This window comes from Macrobrachium nipponense, chromosome 28 (genome assembly GCF_015104395.2).
Source record: "Macrobrachium nipponense isolate FS-2020 chromosome 28, ASM1510439v2, whole genome shotgun sequence".
Classification (NCBI taxonomy): domain Eukaryota; kingdom Metazoa; phylum Arthropoda; class Malacostraca; order Decapoda; family Palaemonidae; genus Macrobrachium; species Macrobrachium nipponense.
The window spans coordinates 40,513,467-40,526,936 of record NC_087217.1 but is presented as its reverse complement, the minus strand read 5'-3'; the positions used below and the strand labels follow the sequence as shown (position 1 = coordinate 40,526,936).

The 13,470-nt window shown below is 36.4% G+C and overlaps 1 protein-coding gene across 3 annotated transcripts in view; it reads left to right on the top strand.

Annotated features, from left to right (window-relative positions):
• Nucleotides 1-13,470, top strand: part of LOC135201684 (DNA helicase MCM9-like) — a 722,480-nt gene that overhangs the window by 435,854 nt on the left and 273,156 nt on the right. For all 3 annotated transcript variants that reach the window (XM_064230820.1, XM_064230819.1, XM_064230818.1), the window contains one exon: nt 6,539-6,684. In XM_064230820.1, coding sequence (XP_064086890.1) covers nt 6,539-6,684 — 146 coding nt within the window. The remainder of the gene's footprint in view (nt 1-6,538; nt 6,685-13,470) is intronic.

Here is a 13,470-nt window from a genome sequence, read left to right as displayed (position 1 = left end):
CAAGTAACGATTGATACTCGCGGTCAACATTGGGCCTCATGCGGTATGCAAGCATTTGCAGCAATGCAGCAGGTCAGTGGCGAAGGGGTTAAGCAATATAACCCTAAACATCCAATTATTCAGTGTGTTCAAGAATGGCTGTATAGGCTTGCTTCCAAATTCAAATTAGTCCATTTTTGATGGGTCCCTGCCCATGTAGGCATTGTAGGTAATGAACTTGCTGAGCATGAAGCTAGAGATGCCATTACTAATGAAGACATTCTATTCCACCATATTCCCATTACAGATATGAAATGGACTATTCGTTCATATATAAAAAAAAAAAAAAATGGCAAGCACGTTGATCTTCTCCCCTTCTGACCAACAATAAAAAGTAAAGGAAGATCAGACAGAGTACAGGCAGTCCCCAGTTTACGACGGGGATTCCATACTTGAGAAGTGTCGTAAGCTGAAAATTACCACAAGCTGGAAAAACGTCAAAAATCCTAAGAAAACCTTACTTTTAATGCTTTGGGTGTATTAAGAACTATTTGCATTTTTCATAAAAAAAAACTTCAAATATTGATTAATTTGCATTATTGTAGTCATATTTCTTCAATCAGATTGTCGTTGTAAGTGTTGTAACCCTGCAACATGCGTTGTAAACCTGGAAATAATTTCTGATTAATATAATTGAAAAGTGCCGTAACTTCAGAACATCGTAAGCTGAACCCGCTGTAAACTGGAACTGCCTGTATTGAACATTGGTCATCTGGATTCCAACAAAGCCGTAGGGTAGAAATTGTATTATGCCATATGAGAACTGGCCATACTCGATTGACCCACAGATTCCTTTTAGATGGGGAACTGCACCAGTCTGTGTACAGTGTGACTCTCCTCTTACTGTGGAACCCATGTTATTACATTGCCGTAGGTATGCTGCAGCATGGCAAAGACATGCTTGGTCCTCATGTGGACGTTAATAACCTTGTGTCATTCCGTAGAGACAAATGTCTATAATGAAATTCAATATTTGACCTCTTGGTACATTGCCAAGTAAAGTATATACCCTTGCAGTTGTGTATATAAGTATTTTTATGTATATTTTTTTGTTTTACTGCTTTACACTGAATATTTTATGCATATCCTAAATTTAAAGTTATAATTTTTTTAGGGGAATTTCAATTTTTATCAAATATAAATTTTTACTCTCTAGATGGCATTTGACTATCGTTTAGGGTGCACATGCCTTTGCAAGAATCATCAGACAGAGTTTTGTTTTTGAAGACTACATCTCATCTCTCTCCAGCATTGGCAATTTGCATAATCTTTTTCAATATCACCCTTCAAAAAGTGGGCATCATCTCTCAGCTCCATCTCGGATGTCGTAATGAACTCCAAATCATTTGGCATCTGTTGACAGGTTGAGTCCTTCATGATCCCCTATGCCTTTGAATTTTTAATTGATGATCCAAAATAATTATTACTTTGTCCTATTAGCGTATTGTTGTACCTTTGGAAGACTTGACATCTTTGACATGGATGTTTGTAACCTTCTCCAGCACTGACTAGCCAAAGTGAGAAATGGCTAAGGACACGTCTTTCCCCTGGTTTTACAAGATTGAGAGGAGGTTCTCTGCAGCTGGCGACAACGTTACCTTTATGCTTTCCACGAGAGTGCGGAGTACCAGTGGCTTAGTCCTTTCCTTACATTCCGAAGAATATGTCGGACTGAAAGATAGATGTGGTCTCATCAGGACCACATTTATGTCTTTCTTCCTTCGGGTCTTTGGCCAAAAGTCCTGGAACCCATTTTTCTTGGGACCTGTGTTGGATCCTCAACAAAATGTGTTTTCTTACCCGCTTTTTTAAGAGGACAATTTGCATCTTGCCTAAGGTGTGCAGTTCTAGAGGTGAGAAGGATTCAAGAATGACTGGCCTCTCTTTCGTCTACTTTTCTTCATATGGGTTGAGATTAGGACTTGAACCTACACTTGCTGGACTGTCGACTGATGCTGTGAGTCTACACATTGAGCTTTCTTTCTATATTTGGCAATAAGGCAAACCCTTGTCGGATCTTTACCTTAATGCCTCCACCTCTTAATATTCTTCTCAGTCTTTTTCGTATAAGTTTCTTTAACAATGGGCAAAGAGATAAATTCCGCCACTATCCGCTGTTTGATCTCAGTCAGTGGGAAAGTTGTTTACAGATCCTCCTTTTCAGGCGAGACATTCAGCGATGGATTTTAAAGATATTATCTACCATGAAAATTATTCATCCAATATTGCTAGGTACCAAGTGCAAAAGTACCAGTCTATAGAAGATATGGTTAGATTATATCCATACTGAGAGCCAATTCAGAATTTCTAGGGAAGCACTTAAATTTTCTTATCCCTTTTTGAAGCAGTTACAACACATCATAGCATATGAGGCAGGATTAACATTGTCATTAATTTATAGATTTGGGATTGGCTCTAGTAAGAAGTTGTCTCCTCTCTTCTAGAGTCCTTTGGACTAGAAATATCAACTCTCGAAAGGTTCCAGTTACTTGGTCTGTGAACAAGGTGCATAGACTTTGATCAGCCCCTCAATTCAGTGAACCCAGTACAACCACCACTCACAAGCTACAATAGGCGATCTTCCGGATTGTGCAATCATCTGGAGTTCTCTTAGAGCGGGATGATACATCATGCAATGGCTGCCCATCATTTATTATTGTCTTCTGGCCTGTCATTCCTGGCCAAGAATGAGAATCCTTTAAGAAGGAAATCTCCTATTCTAAGTAAACTAAGTTTAGCAGACAAAACTTTATGCCCAGTTAGAGCACTTAAGATTACCTAGTGGTCACAGCAAACATCCCAGAAGGTCCTTATTTCTATAATTTGCATCATTATTGCCACGAGCTCAAACAAATTCGACTACAATGTGTATAAGTAGGTGGCTTTGTTAGTCCTGATCCATACACGCTACAGCGGAAAACCATGGGTCTTCTTAACAGGCAGGTATACTAACTATCTCTGGGGAAGGTTTGACAATACTGCAACCATATCCAGCATGCTCAGGGAAGTCACTGCAGAACTTTGCCCTAAAAACATAAGTTTGCACTTAGTTTCTTGTTCTTTGCTACCAAACCTTAAGATATTTGGAGTAAAGAATAGGGCCTTGAAACTTGTGACTTGACCCTGAACCCAAAATGTTTCTGGGTTGTTGGGATTAAAATTTGAGAGCTTTCTGCGACCTGTCAATTTCTTTGTAAAGCTTCTTGAGGATGAGACAGTGATTATACTATCAAACAGGTTTTGATTTAGGAAAATTGTATTTTTTGGTAGTTGCTGTTGAGTCCTCAAAATCCACCCACCACTTCCCTGACAAAGACATGGGATTTGGGTAGGGAATTAATGGCAGCTTGGTCTGTTTTTGGTTATATGTAAACAATATGAAGGCGCATATGTGCATAACCACTTCTTTTTGCTGGTTTTGACGTAGGTAACCTGGATTTAGCATTTGCTGAGGATAAGAGAAAGTGCCCTCTTATTGTGAGTCCATTTATATTCTATCATGTTTGATGATGTTTATTATTGTGACAATACCTGGCCACAAGACCACCTAGAAGAGAAATCTTTGACATTAGTCTGGTCACCATGGAAAGGTAACTCTTCCTTGATAACTCAACAGCGACTATCAAAAATTAGTTTTTCCTTGTTCAAAACCTGTTTTTTCTTTGTCAATACCTGTTCTTAAGATTACTGGGATTGCAGTTTTTATATTTAAACCTGAATGCCTTTTTTTCTTACTGTCACTTCTAACCAAGTTGTCCTTGTTACCAAAATTCTAACAATGAAGCATGTGGTTGGTACCCCTAGCCCCTCACCTACCTACTGCCTATTACCAAGCTTTAATGGTCAACTAGCTTGTGCCAAAAGGTATATCCATGTGAAAGACTTTTTGTTTTTATTCTATGAAAAGTGCAAATAAACGGAAGTACAGTCCGGTCCCAAATTATGTGATTCCCCTTTTATGCTGTCGCTAGTTCTCAAAAATAGATTTTCTGTATCTGCGAAGCCGTTCAAAGTCTGCAAGTCACGTGCCGCAAAAGTATCAAATCTATTGTCTTTTCAAGTTATTTTGGGGGGTGGGGGTTCCGCTGGTATCTGAGAGAAGGGGTGGGGGGAATGCTTCCTCCAAGAGGGAATGCAAGAGAAAGATTTCCTGCTCAGCCATTAGCTAAGACGGAAGATTCTGCCTCATGCATTTGTGACGTCATAGCACAGTTTGTATGAATGATCGGTATCATCACCATCGTCATACGTATTATTCAGATCTGTGAAGTGGATTCTGAATGAACGGTATCATCATCGCCATAGGTATTATTCAGATCTGCGAAGTGTATTCTGAAGGTTTCTGCTCAGCCATTAACTAAGACGGAAGGCTCCGCCTCACGCATTTGTGACATCATAGCACAGTTTTTATGAATGATCAGTGTAATCATCATCACCATGCGTATTATTCAGATCTGCGAAGTGTATTCTGATCATCTGCATCATGTATGCATTTGCCTAGAAGCCGAAGAGGAAGACCTATTTTCTCGAAACTAAAAAGCTTGCCTCATATGAAGTTAAAGACGAAGGAAAGAGCAACTTCCATATTGGTAGCAGTTGACAACTTGAAATCTGTCATTGCTGAACCTGAAGTAAGATTTTTTTTTCAAGGTTAACTTGTTTTGAATAACTTTTGGCATTTGATCATTTATTTTTTACAATTGTTGAAATAGGTTTTGAAGAAAATGACTAGTAGAAGTGATTAACAGAGAAGCAGATGTGTTTGAGAGAGAGAGAGAGAGAGAGAGAGATAGAGAGAGAGAGAGAGAGAGAGAGAGAGAGAGAGAGAGAGAGAGAGAGAATCGTTTGATCTAAACTTTTCAAGAAACTCATTTCATGTTGAATTTTGAATTTTTATCATTTCCATTTAAGAAATTGTAATTTCATATCAAATTTTGAATTTTCATCAGTTCCTTTTTATCGTAGAATAGATTTTTATGAAAACGATTACATGGTGAATGTGCCGGACAAAGAAACTGAGACAGGCGCTCGTAACCAAGTTTGTTAGGCCTAACCGTAGTGAAGACACGCATGATCCGACAGTCCCCGAAACCTCAAATGGTTCACAAAGCCTTCCTTCAGCAGAAGAACTCTTCACGGAGGATGAAATAGAGGAGTTTGAAGGTTTTTTGGCATTGGATAAGCAGAGGAAATTCCATCCTAAAGGTTTTATAAAGGAAATGACTGTATCACATAGTACACTTGCACCCAATGGTGGCATTGTTTTCGTGTCGGAGTTTTCACCATCCTGAGTGTAATTTTAAACTTTCAAGTTATTAAAACCTTTTTAATGTTTTATTTATCCATAAGAACAATTTCATATTAGAAAAAATTGCAGTATAGTACATAGAAAGTATTGAAAATGGATAGTATAAAAAAGTTTGACTGGGAATTATTCTCATAAGGTATGTGTTTCGAAATCTGCGAATTTCCAATTCTGTGAGGCTGTGGATCGAGCAAATTCTCACATAATTGGGGACCATACTGTAATTGCAATGTTATTGTTGTACTCATCAATATTCTTGTTCTTTTTACTGATCAACTCAGAATTTTTCACGATTTATCATGGCCTATAGTGTTTGTAGAGTCAGTGATTAATTTGGGTCTTAATGTGCATTAATTAAAAAAAAGTCAGTTGTACCTGGATGCTGATATTAATACAAATATCAAGCTGTGGTAATTAAAGGGATTAAACGAAAATAGGATCGACTAAAAACTGCCACCCAAGAAATAAATATATGTACTGAAATATCACATGTTACAAGCAGAGAGGAAGACCACTCGAAATCGGTACAATTCAAGGATAAGCCGTAAAGGCGACTTGCCGCCCGCCCGCTACTTATAAGTGACGCCTAATAAAATCCTAAATAAAGGCAAAACGAAAGGCAAATTCACTCTCTAAATATTGAAAAAGGGCGGAACCAGTACTTAACTTGGGTGAAGAGGTAGATTGACGATACGTAACCAAGAATAAAAATAAAAGAACAAATAGCTATATTCGAACGTACGAACACGATATGGCTATCGAAAAGTATGACGTCACTGGCGCCTTCAACGGGGTAGCTAGGTGTGACCTATGGGTCGGCTCCCCGTATTTAGGGTCTTTTGATGAGGAAAAGGCTAATTGGAGGGGTTGCTGTGGTAGTGTTTAACACTCGCCCCAGTTTTATACCGACACCTTTTATATAGGTGAGCGAGTCAGAAGCTTCTGACATGTCCAATTTAGCAGTTCTCTGGTATTATAGCAATATTTTACTAGAAATAGTGCTAAAGCAGACATATTTCACGGGAGCGACACGGCTGAGCCCAGAAAAATATGTAATTAAATTCCTTACCTTAAATGTATCATTCACTCTATTAGCATTTTCAGGATTAGTAGTATCTACATCTGTGAAAAGATTATTTAATTTTTTATTTTCCAGTGATTATGAATTTACATAACTGTACTATATTTTTATAGGAACCGGGAAGAGTCAATTTCTGAAGTATGTTTGTAAGTTGGTGCCACGTTGTGTGTTGACTACTGGTATAGGCACCACCAATGCTGGTCTAACAGTGTCTGCAGTGAGAGATGATGGAGAATGGGCTTTAGAAGCTGGAGCTTTGGTATGTAACTTTTAGAGGAAATTAAAATTTATGTAAAAATACCACTTGGAGTGTAAGCAATCATTTTTGGCTTTTATACCACCCATCACTTTATGAGATAGCCTTAAATGTATGCAGATCATTTTTTTTTATGCATGCTCAAAAATGGAAGAAGAATTTTTCCTGCCTTGCCATATGTGCACCTGGGTAGAAAGCTTTGTTTTATAGTAGTGGTATTGCTATTTCTGAAGTTTTCAAGCTAAGGATTTTTTTTTTATTTTGTATACAAATGTCAGGTGTTGTGGCAACTTGGATTTCTGGGGTTTGAATGATCTCTTTGGGTAGTTTTCTGGAGAATTCACTATTTAACTCCAAAATCTTATTCTGCTTGCCATATTTTTTGAGTTGTCATTTTAATTCTTTCACTACATTGCAACTCAAGAGAACCTTCATATATTGGATTATTGATAATAAATATTTGAAAAATTCATGTGATGATATTTCATACTCTGTTATTACTTGTTTACTTAGATTTATTTTGAGTCTCTGCTCTCTAGATACAGATACATTCCGTTAAGCACATTTTGTGAATCCTGTAGTGTTTTTGCTGATTAAAACATCATCATCTGCATATTATAAGTCTGATAAGTGTCTGTCAGAACTCCAATCTAAATCATCTCTGACAGCTTTTATTAATATGGAATCTGTAAGAAGGGTTGAAACAAATGTTAAATAAAAATTCCCTTGCAGGGCCCACTACTGACTGGATAAGTCCTTTCAATATTTCCTTTGCATCTACATAATTTGAACATGGACAATTTCAATCAGCTTTTCATATTTAACTGGAATAATATTGTGACAGAAGACCTTCAGTAATATTTATATGTGGCCACTGTAAAATGCCTTCTCATAATCACCAAATGGCTTCAGAAACAGTTATTTAAACTCCATTGATACAACTCCTGCCTTTTTGTTCCTATATAAATACAGACCTGAAGTTTTTTCTTTTTACATAGATTACTTCAAGCACAAACGGGAGACGTCTCATTCATTTAGCCTAAATGACAAGGTAGTTAACTACTGACAGGTAGGGGAAAAGCCCTGTCTCCAGTCAGTGTGCTCTCCACTTTGCTTCCAGCTGCCATCAAGCACAGACGTCTCTCCTAACTCTCTGCTTGACTTTTGATATTCAGCCCAGTTATTCAGAATAGAGTATTTTCTCTCCTTTTCTTGGTTGATTGATTGTATAGTTGATGATGAGTAAAGGACAGACCCATCATTCACATGAGCCTGCTTCATCAGACAGGTTGTCAACCTGTGGCTCGTGGCTCATGAGTTGCATGCAGCTCTTTTAACCCTTAAACGCTGAGCCGGTATTTCCAAAAGTGAGCACCGAAGCTGAAAAAAAGTTTTTTTTTTTAAATCATAGCACGCTTAATTTTCGAGATTAAGAGTTCATTTTGGGCTCCTTTTTTTGTCATTGCCTGAAGTTTAGTATGCAACCATCAGAAATAAAAAAAATATCATCATATATAATTTTGGAATATATGACAGTGCGAAAAAAAATTTAATTTATAATTGTATACAAATCACGCTGGGAGCAAAACTGTTAAAGCTAATCAGTTAATTATTTTTTCGTTGTATTGTACATTAAATTGCGATGATTTTGGTATATTGTGCTAGAGACTTCCCGTTTGTTGCAAAATAAAGGTAATTGATTGAATATTTCTAGACTGTAAAAGTTGTAGCTTACAATTGCAGTTTTCGACCATTTCGTTCGAGTTAAAGTTGACCAGAGGTCGAATTTTTTCTATTTATTGTTATTTATATGAAAATGTTCAAAAACAGATAAAAGCTACAACCATGGGTTGTTTTTTTTTGTTGTATTCTACATGAAATTGCGCACATTTTCATATATATAACTTTATGTAATGGCTAATATAAAACGGTGCAAACATTACAACAATCGGACGAAAAAATTTCTGATTTTTTCGGAAGTTACCGCGCGGACGTAAGGAAAAAGTTTTTTTTCAAAAATTCACCATAAATTAAAATATTGTGCTAGAGACTTCCTGTTTGTTGCAAAATGAAGGTAAATGATTGAATATTACTAGAATGGAAGAGTTTTAGCTTACAGTTGCGTTTTTTTACCATTTCGGTCGAGTCAAAGTTGACCGAAGGTTGATATTTTGGCACTTATCGTTATTTATATGAAAATATTTCAAAACTGATAAAAGCTACAACCATGGGTGGTTTTTTGTTGTATTCTACATGAAATTGTGCACATTTCCATATACTGTATAAAACTTTATGTAACAGCTAATATAAAACGGTGCAAACATTACGACAATCGGATGAAAAAATTTCTGATTTTTTCGGAAGAGTTACCGCGCGGACGTAAGGAAAAAGTTTTTTTCATACATTCACCAAAATCGAAAGTGCTAGAGACTTCCAATTTGTTGTAAAATGAAGGTAAATGATTGAATATTACTGGAATATAAGAGTTTTAGCTTACAATTGCGTTTTTCGACCATTTTGGTCGAGTCAAAGTTGACCGAAGGGTGAAATTTTGGTACTTATCGTTATTTATATAAAAATATTTCAAAACTGATTAAAGCTACAACCATGGGTTGTTTATTGTTGTATTCTACATGAAATTTCGCACATTTTCATATATAAAACTCTATGTAACTGCTAATATAAAATGGTGCAAAAATTATGTGAAAGTGACGAAATAATTTCTTGAGATGTGTCGCTGATGGTTTTTAGTGTGAGAAGAAAGAAATTCGCGCTTGCACGCCTGGGTAACGCTTGTAAACAAAACAACAGCTTGATCCGTGAACTCCCAGCATCCCTCAAGGTGTGTGATTCAAAAGTTTTTTGCCAAGTAAGCCTATAATTATTTTTCCGCGAATTAAAAAAAAAACTTTTGCATTGACATTTCATACGTCAATTAAGCACCCAACAGACAATTAGTTTAATTAGTCCAATAGGCGTTTAAGGGTTAAGATACTTGTGCAGCTCCAAATGCTTTAATATTTGATTAAATTTTATTCAGTTTTGAAAGTATATTACAGGCATCGATTTTATTGATTTTTAATGAGATGTAAATAGTTTTTAAGGTAATTTTTGTCATTGTGGTTCTGCCAGTACTACATTTTTTTATTCTCTAAATAAATGGCTCTTCTAGCTTCAAAGGTTGGTGACCCCTGATCTAAGGGGATGAAGCCTGTGGTAATTATGATATGCACCCAGGGACAACCAAGCCCTGCAGCAAGCTCATGTCCTCAGTGGAAATAGGTCATCATCTTTGTTTGGAATGTAAAGAATGGCCATTTGAACAATAGGTCAGGTTGTGTTGAAGAGGAGGAAAGAACCTAATAAGTTTTCCCATTTCCTTGGAATGTAGCCGTCGTCACCAAGAAAGAGGCCAGGTCATGGGTCCCTTTAAATCCAAGTGCTTTAAGTCTAGTAGGCCAGTACCCGGGTATTTTCCTACCTAGAAAAACCCAGGTTGTAGGCAAATCAGTTTCTTCCAGGAACTTTTAGAGTGAGGTCATGCTGATAATCTACAATTTTTTGCATGAATATTAAAGAAATTTGAGTGTTTGCTACAAGTTCCAGACATCTGTGACAATGTGATATGTGTTGTGTTTCCAGTATTCAAGGAAATTATACATTGGAAAAGTGACTTTTTATGTTTTCTGAGAGAATAGAAAGGCAAGATTTCTCTCCAACCAAGAATACAGTCGTAATTTCAAAACAAGAAAATCAGTATGTGATTGTGTGTGTGTGTGTGTGTATATAACTTGAACTATTTTCGTATGTAGAGCCAAAAAATCTTCGAATTTGCTTTCGTATCTTGAGTTTTTCGTAAGTTGAGCCTTTCGTATGTCGAGGTACCACAGACTATATATATATATATATATATATATATATATATATATAGTCTGTGGTACCTCGACATACGAAAGGCTCAACTTACGAAAAACTCAAGATACGAAAGCAAATTCGAAGATTTTTTGGCTCTCTCTCTCTCTCTCTCTCTCTCTCTCTCTCTCTCTCTCTCTCTCTCTCTCTCTCTCTCTCTCTCTCTCTATATATATATATATATATATATATATATATATATATATATATATATATATATATATATATATATATACGTGGTACCTCGACATACAAAAGGCTCAACTTACGAAAAACTCAAGATACGAAAGCAAATTCAAGATTTTTTGGTTCTACATACGAAAATAGTTCAAGTTACGAAAGGTTGTTGCTGTGAAGTCCCGAGATTCGCCCGGACCACCGAGAACAATTTTAAAATTCGCGCGCCGCCAACTGAGTAAACTCGCCACCATCCTCCCGCTCTTCCATCGGTTCTTGATGCTAGTCACCCCATAAGATCCTGCTCTCCTATTGGTCAGCATCTACCCCTTGTGCTCTATGTATTCTATTGGTAAAAAGATGCTGTAAATTGAAAAACTTATTCATGCAATACATTTAATAAAAAAAAAACATTAGGTAAAGATAGAGTAAAGAATAGAAATGAATGGTTATTATACTGTTTGGTAGTTTCAGTAGTTGAAGAGAGATAATGAAAATTTATGGCTTACTGTGTGCTACGAAAAGTGATTGCTTGGCGATTGTTCGGTACTCGTAAGTGCTGAATGTAAACAGAAGTTTGGAAGCTTTTTTTTTTTTTGTTTGATTGTATTATAGTTGATGGTTACTTAATAATTATTTGAAACGAGTACATGCAATACATTTAATAAAACAAATTGTGAATTAGATATCATAAAATATAAAATAAATCAGACTCCTATCATTGAAGCCAACAAATACGTATTTTCTAGAATTCTTCTTCTGTTTTAATATTACGTATATTGCTTGGTGATCGTTCGATACTCGTAAGTGCTGGATGTAAACAAATGGTTGGAAAGTTTTTTTGTTTGTTTGTGTATTATAGTTAATGATTAATTAATAATTATTTGAAATGAGTACATGCTGATTATTTAAAATTTTATTGGCATATTCCAAGCTTTTAGCTTCTTAGGTTTAGATGTCAGAATCATAGACTAGGCTACAGTAGCAACTGCTAACATAGGCTAGGCTTATTGCTAAGGGACATATGCTAAAGTCCTAATATATGCAGTAAAAATGGGGTTGAACATTACATGCAGTTGAATATTACTCAAGTATGTACAGTATTTTGCCTTTTTGGAGTCATATTTCTTCCGTCGGATCGGCGTCGTAACCCTAGAATATGTGTTGTAAGCCTGGAAATATAATTTACTGGTTTTTTTTTTTGTAGGGCTTGGAACGGATTAGGCATTTTACATGTAAAATGCGGTTCAAGATACGAAAAACTCATGATACAAAGGCTGCCTCGGAACGGATTAATTTTGTATGTCGAGGTACCACTGTATTTATATATGTATACACGTATAGTAGAGCCCCAGTCCTCGACCATACTAGAACTCTAAATAATCAGATTTCAACGCGAAATTTCAAGTAAATTTTGTATCAGAGTTCAAACAAAAACCAGAATCCAACCCAATGAATCATATGATTTGTGTAAACAAAAGTTGTTCAGTCAGTCGCTACTAGTTGGCGTTATTCCCATGCTTGTTTAAAGCTGGCTTGCTCTGCTGCTATTGTTGTGAGCAAGTAGCACATGTTTGTACATGTATTTCTAATTTTTGTGGCTTTCTATAGTGTACTATTTTGATTCAAATATTGGTTCCAAGACAGTATTTCAGACAAGCAGAAGAGGAAAGCGATAAGAACCCCTACTGAATTTAAGAAGTAGACTTGAAAATTATTATGAAGGAAACATTGTGTGACAACCTTAAAACACTGCCGAGCTTTTTATTGATAGGCTAACCTTGGGAAACGTCAATAGTTGTGTCAATAGTTAACTACCGTCACAATTATCAAAACTGGAAATCTTTAATAATGGTAGAAATTTTAGGTTAATCATTAGAAATACAACTTTTGATACTGTAAGCAAAATGACTGTAATTACAGTAATCACCATGGATAATTACCATAATTAAATGTTAGGATGAGGGAACTTTCATTTTGTCGCAGGTGTACAATCCAGTATATCTCCAATCTTGGAGGTCTACCACATATGTATTCATCTGGTATTTTCTAACTATCATTAGAGTTCAATATTTCTACCCATGAAACACCAGTGTTTGATACTCTGTTCACTGATGCAGTGCTAATTACCCCTCTTAGTTTCTCGCTACCCTCAGTTACACATACTTTCCTGAGCTTTTTCACTTCCCACAGTCTTACTTTTACTATAGACTTGTACCTGAAATTAAAATAACATCCATGGTTCTCATTGCATCCACCAGGACCCCATTGTTAGTACCAGTAATAGTGTCCGTATTAGTATCTGTATTAGTATCAGCATCACCCACCACCTATACCACCATTGTTACCACCATGGTTCTCAATATCCCTTTTATCATCACCGACATCACCGCTGTTATTCCCCATATCATCAGTGTGGGTTCTGGTATCACCATAGACTTTGTAGCTGGAATTAACCTTTAAATGCCTATTGGACGGACGTATTATACGTCGACTAAAATTGTCTGTCAGGTGTTTAGCAGATATACGATACGTCAGCTACAAAAAGTTTTGTTAAATATTCGCGGAAAAATAGTTATAGGCCTAGTTTGCAAAAAATTTCAAATCATGCGCCTTGAGGGATGCTGGGAGTTCACGGATCAAGCTATTGTTTTGTTTACAAGCGTTACCCAGCCGCGCATGAACGAATTGCTTTCTTCT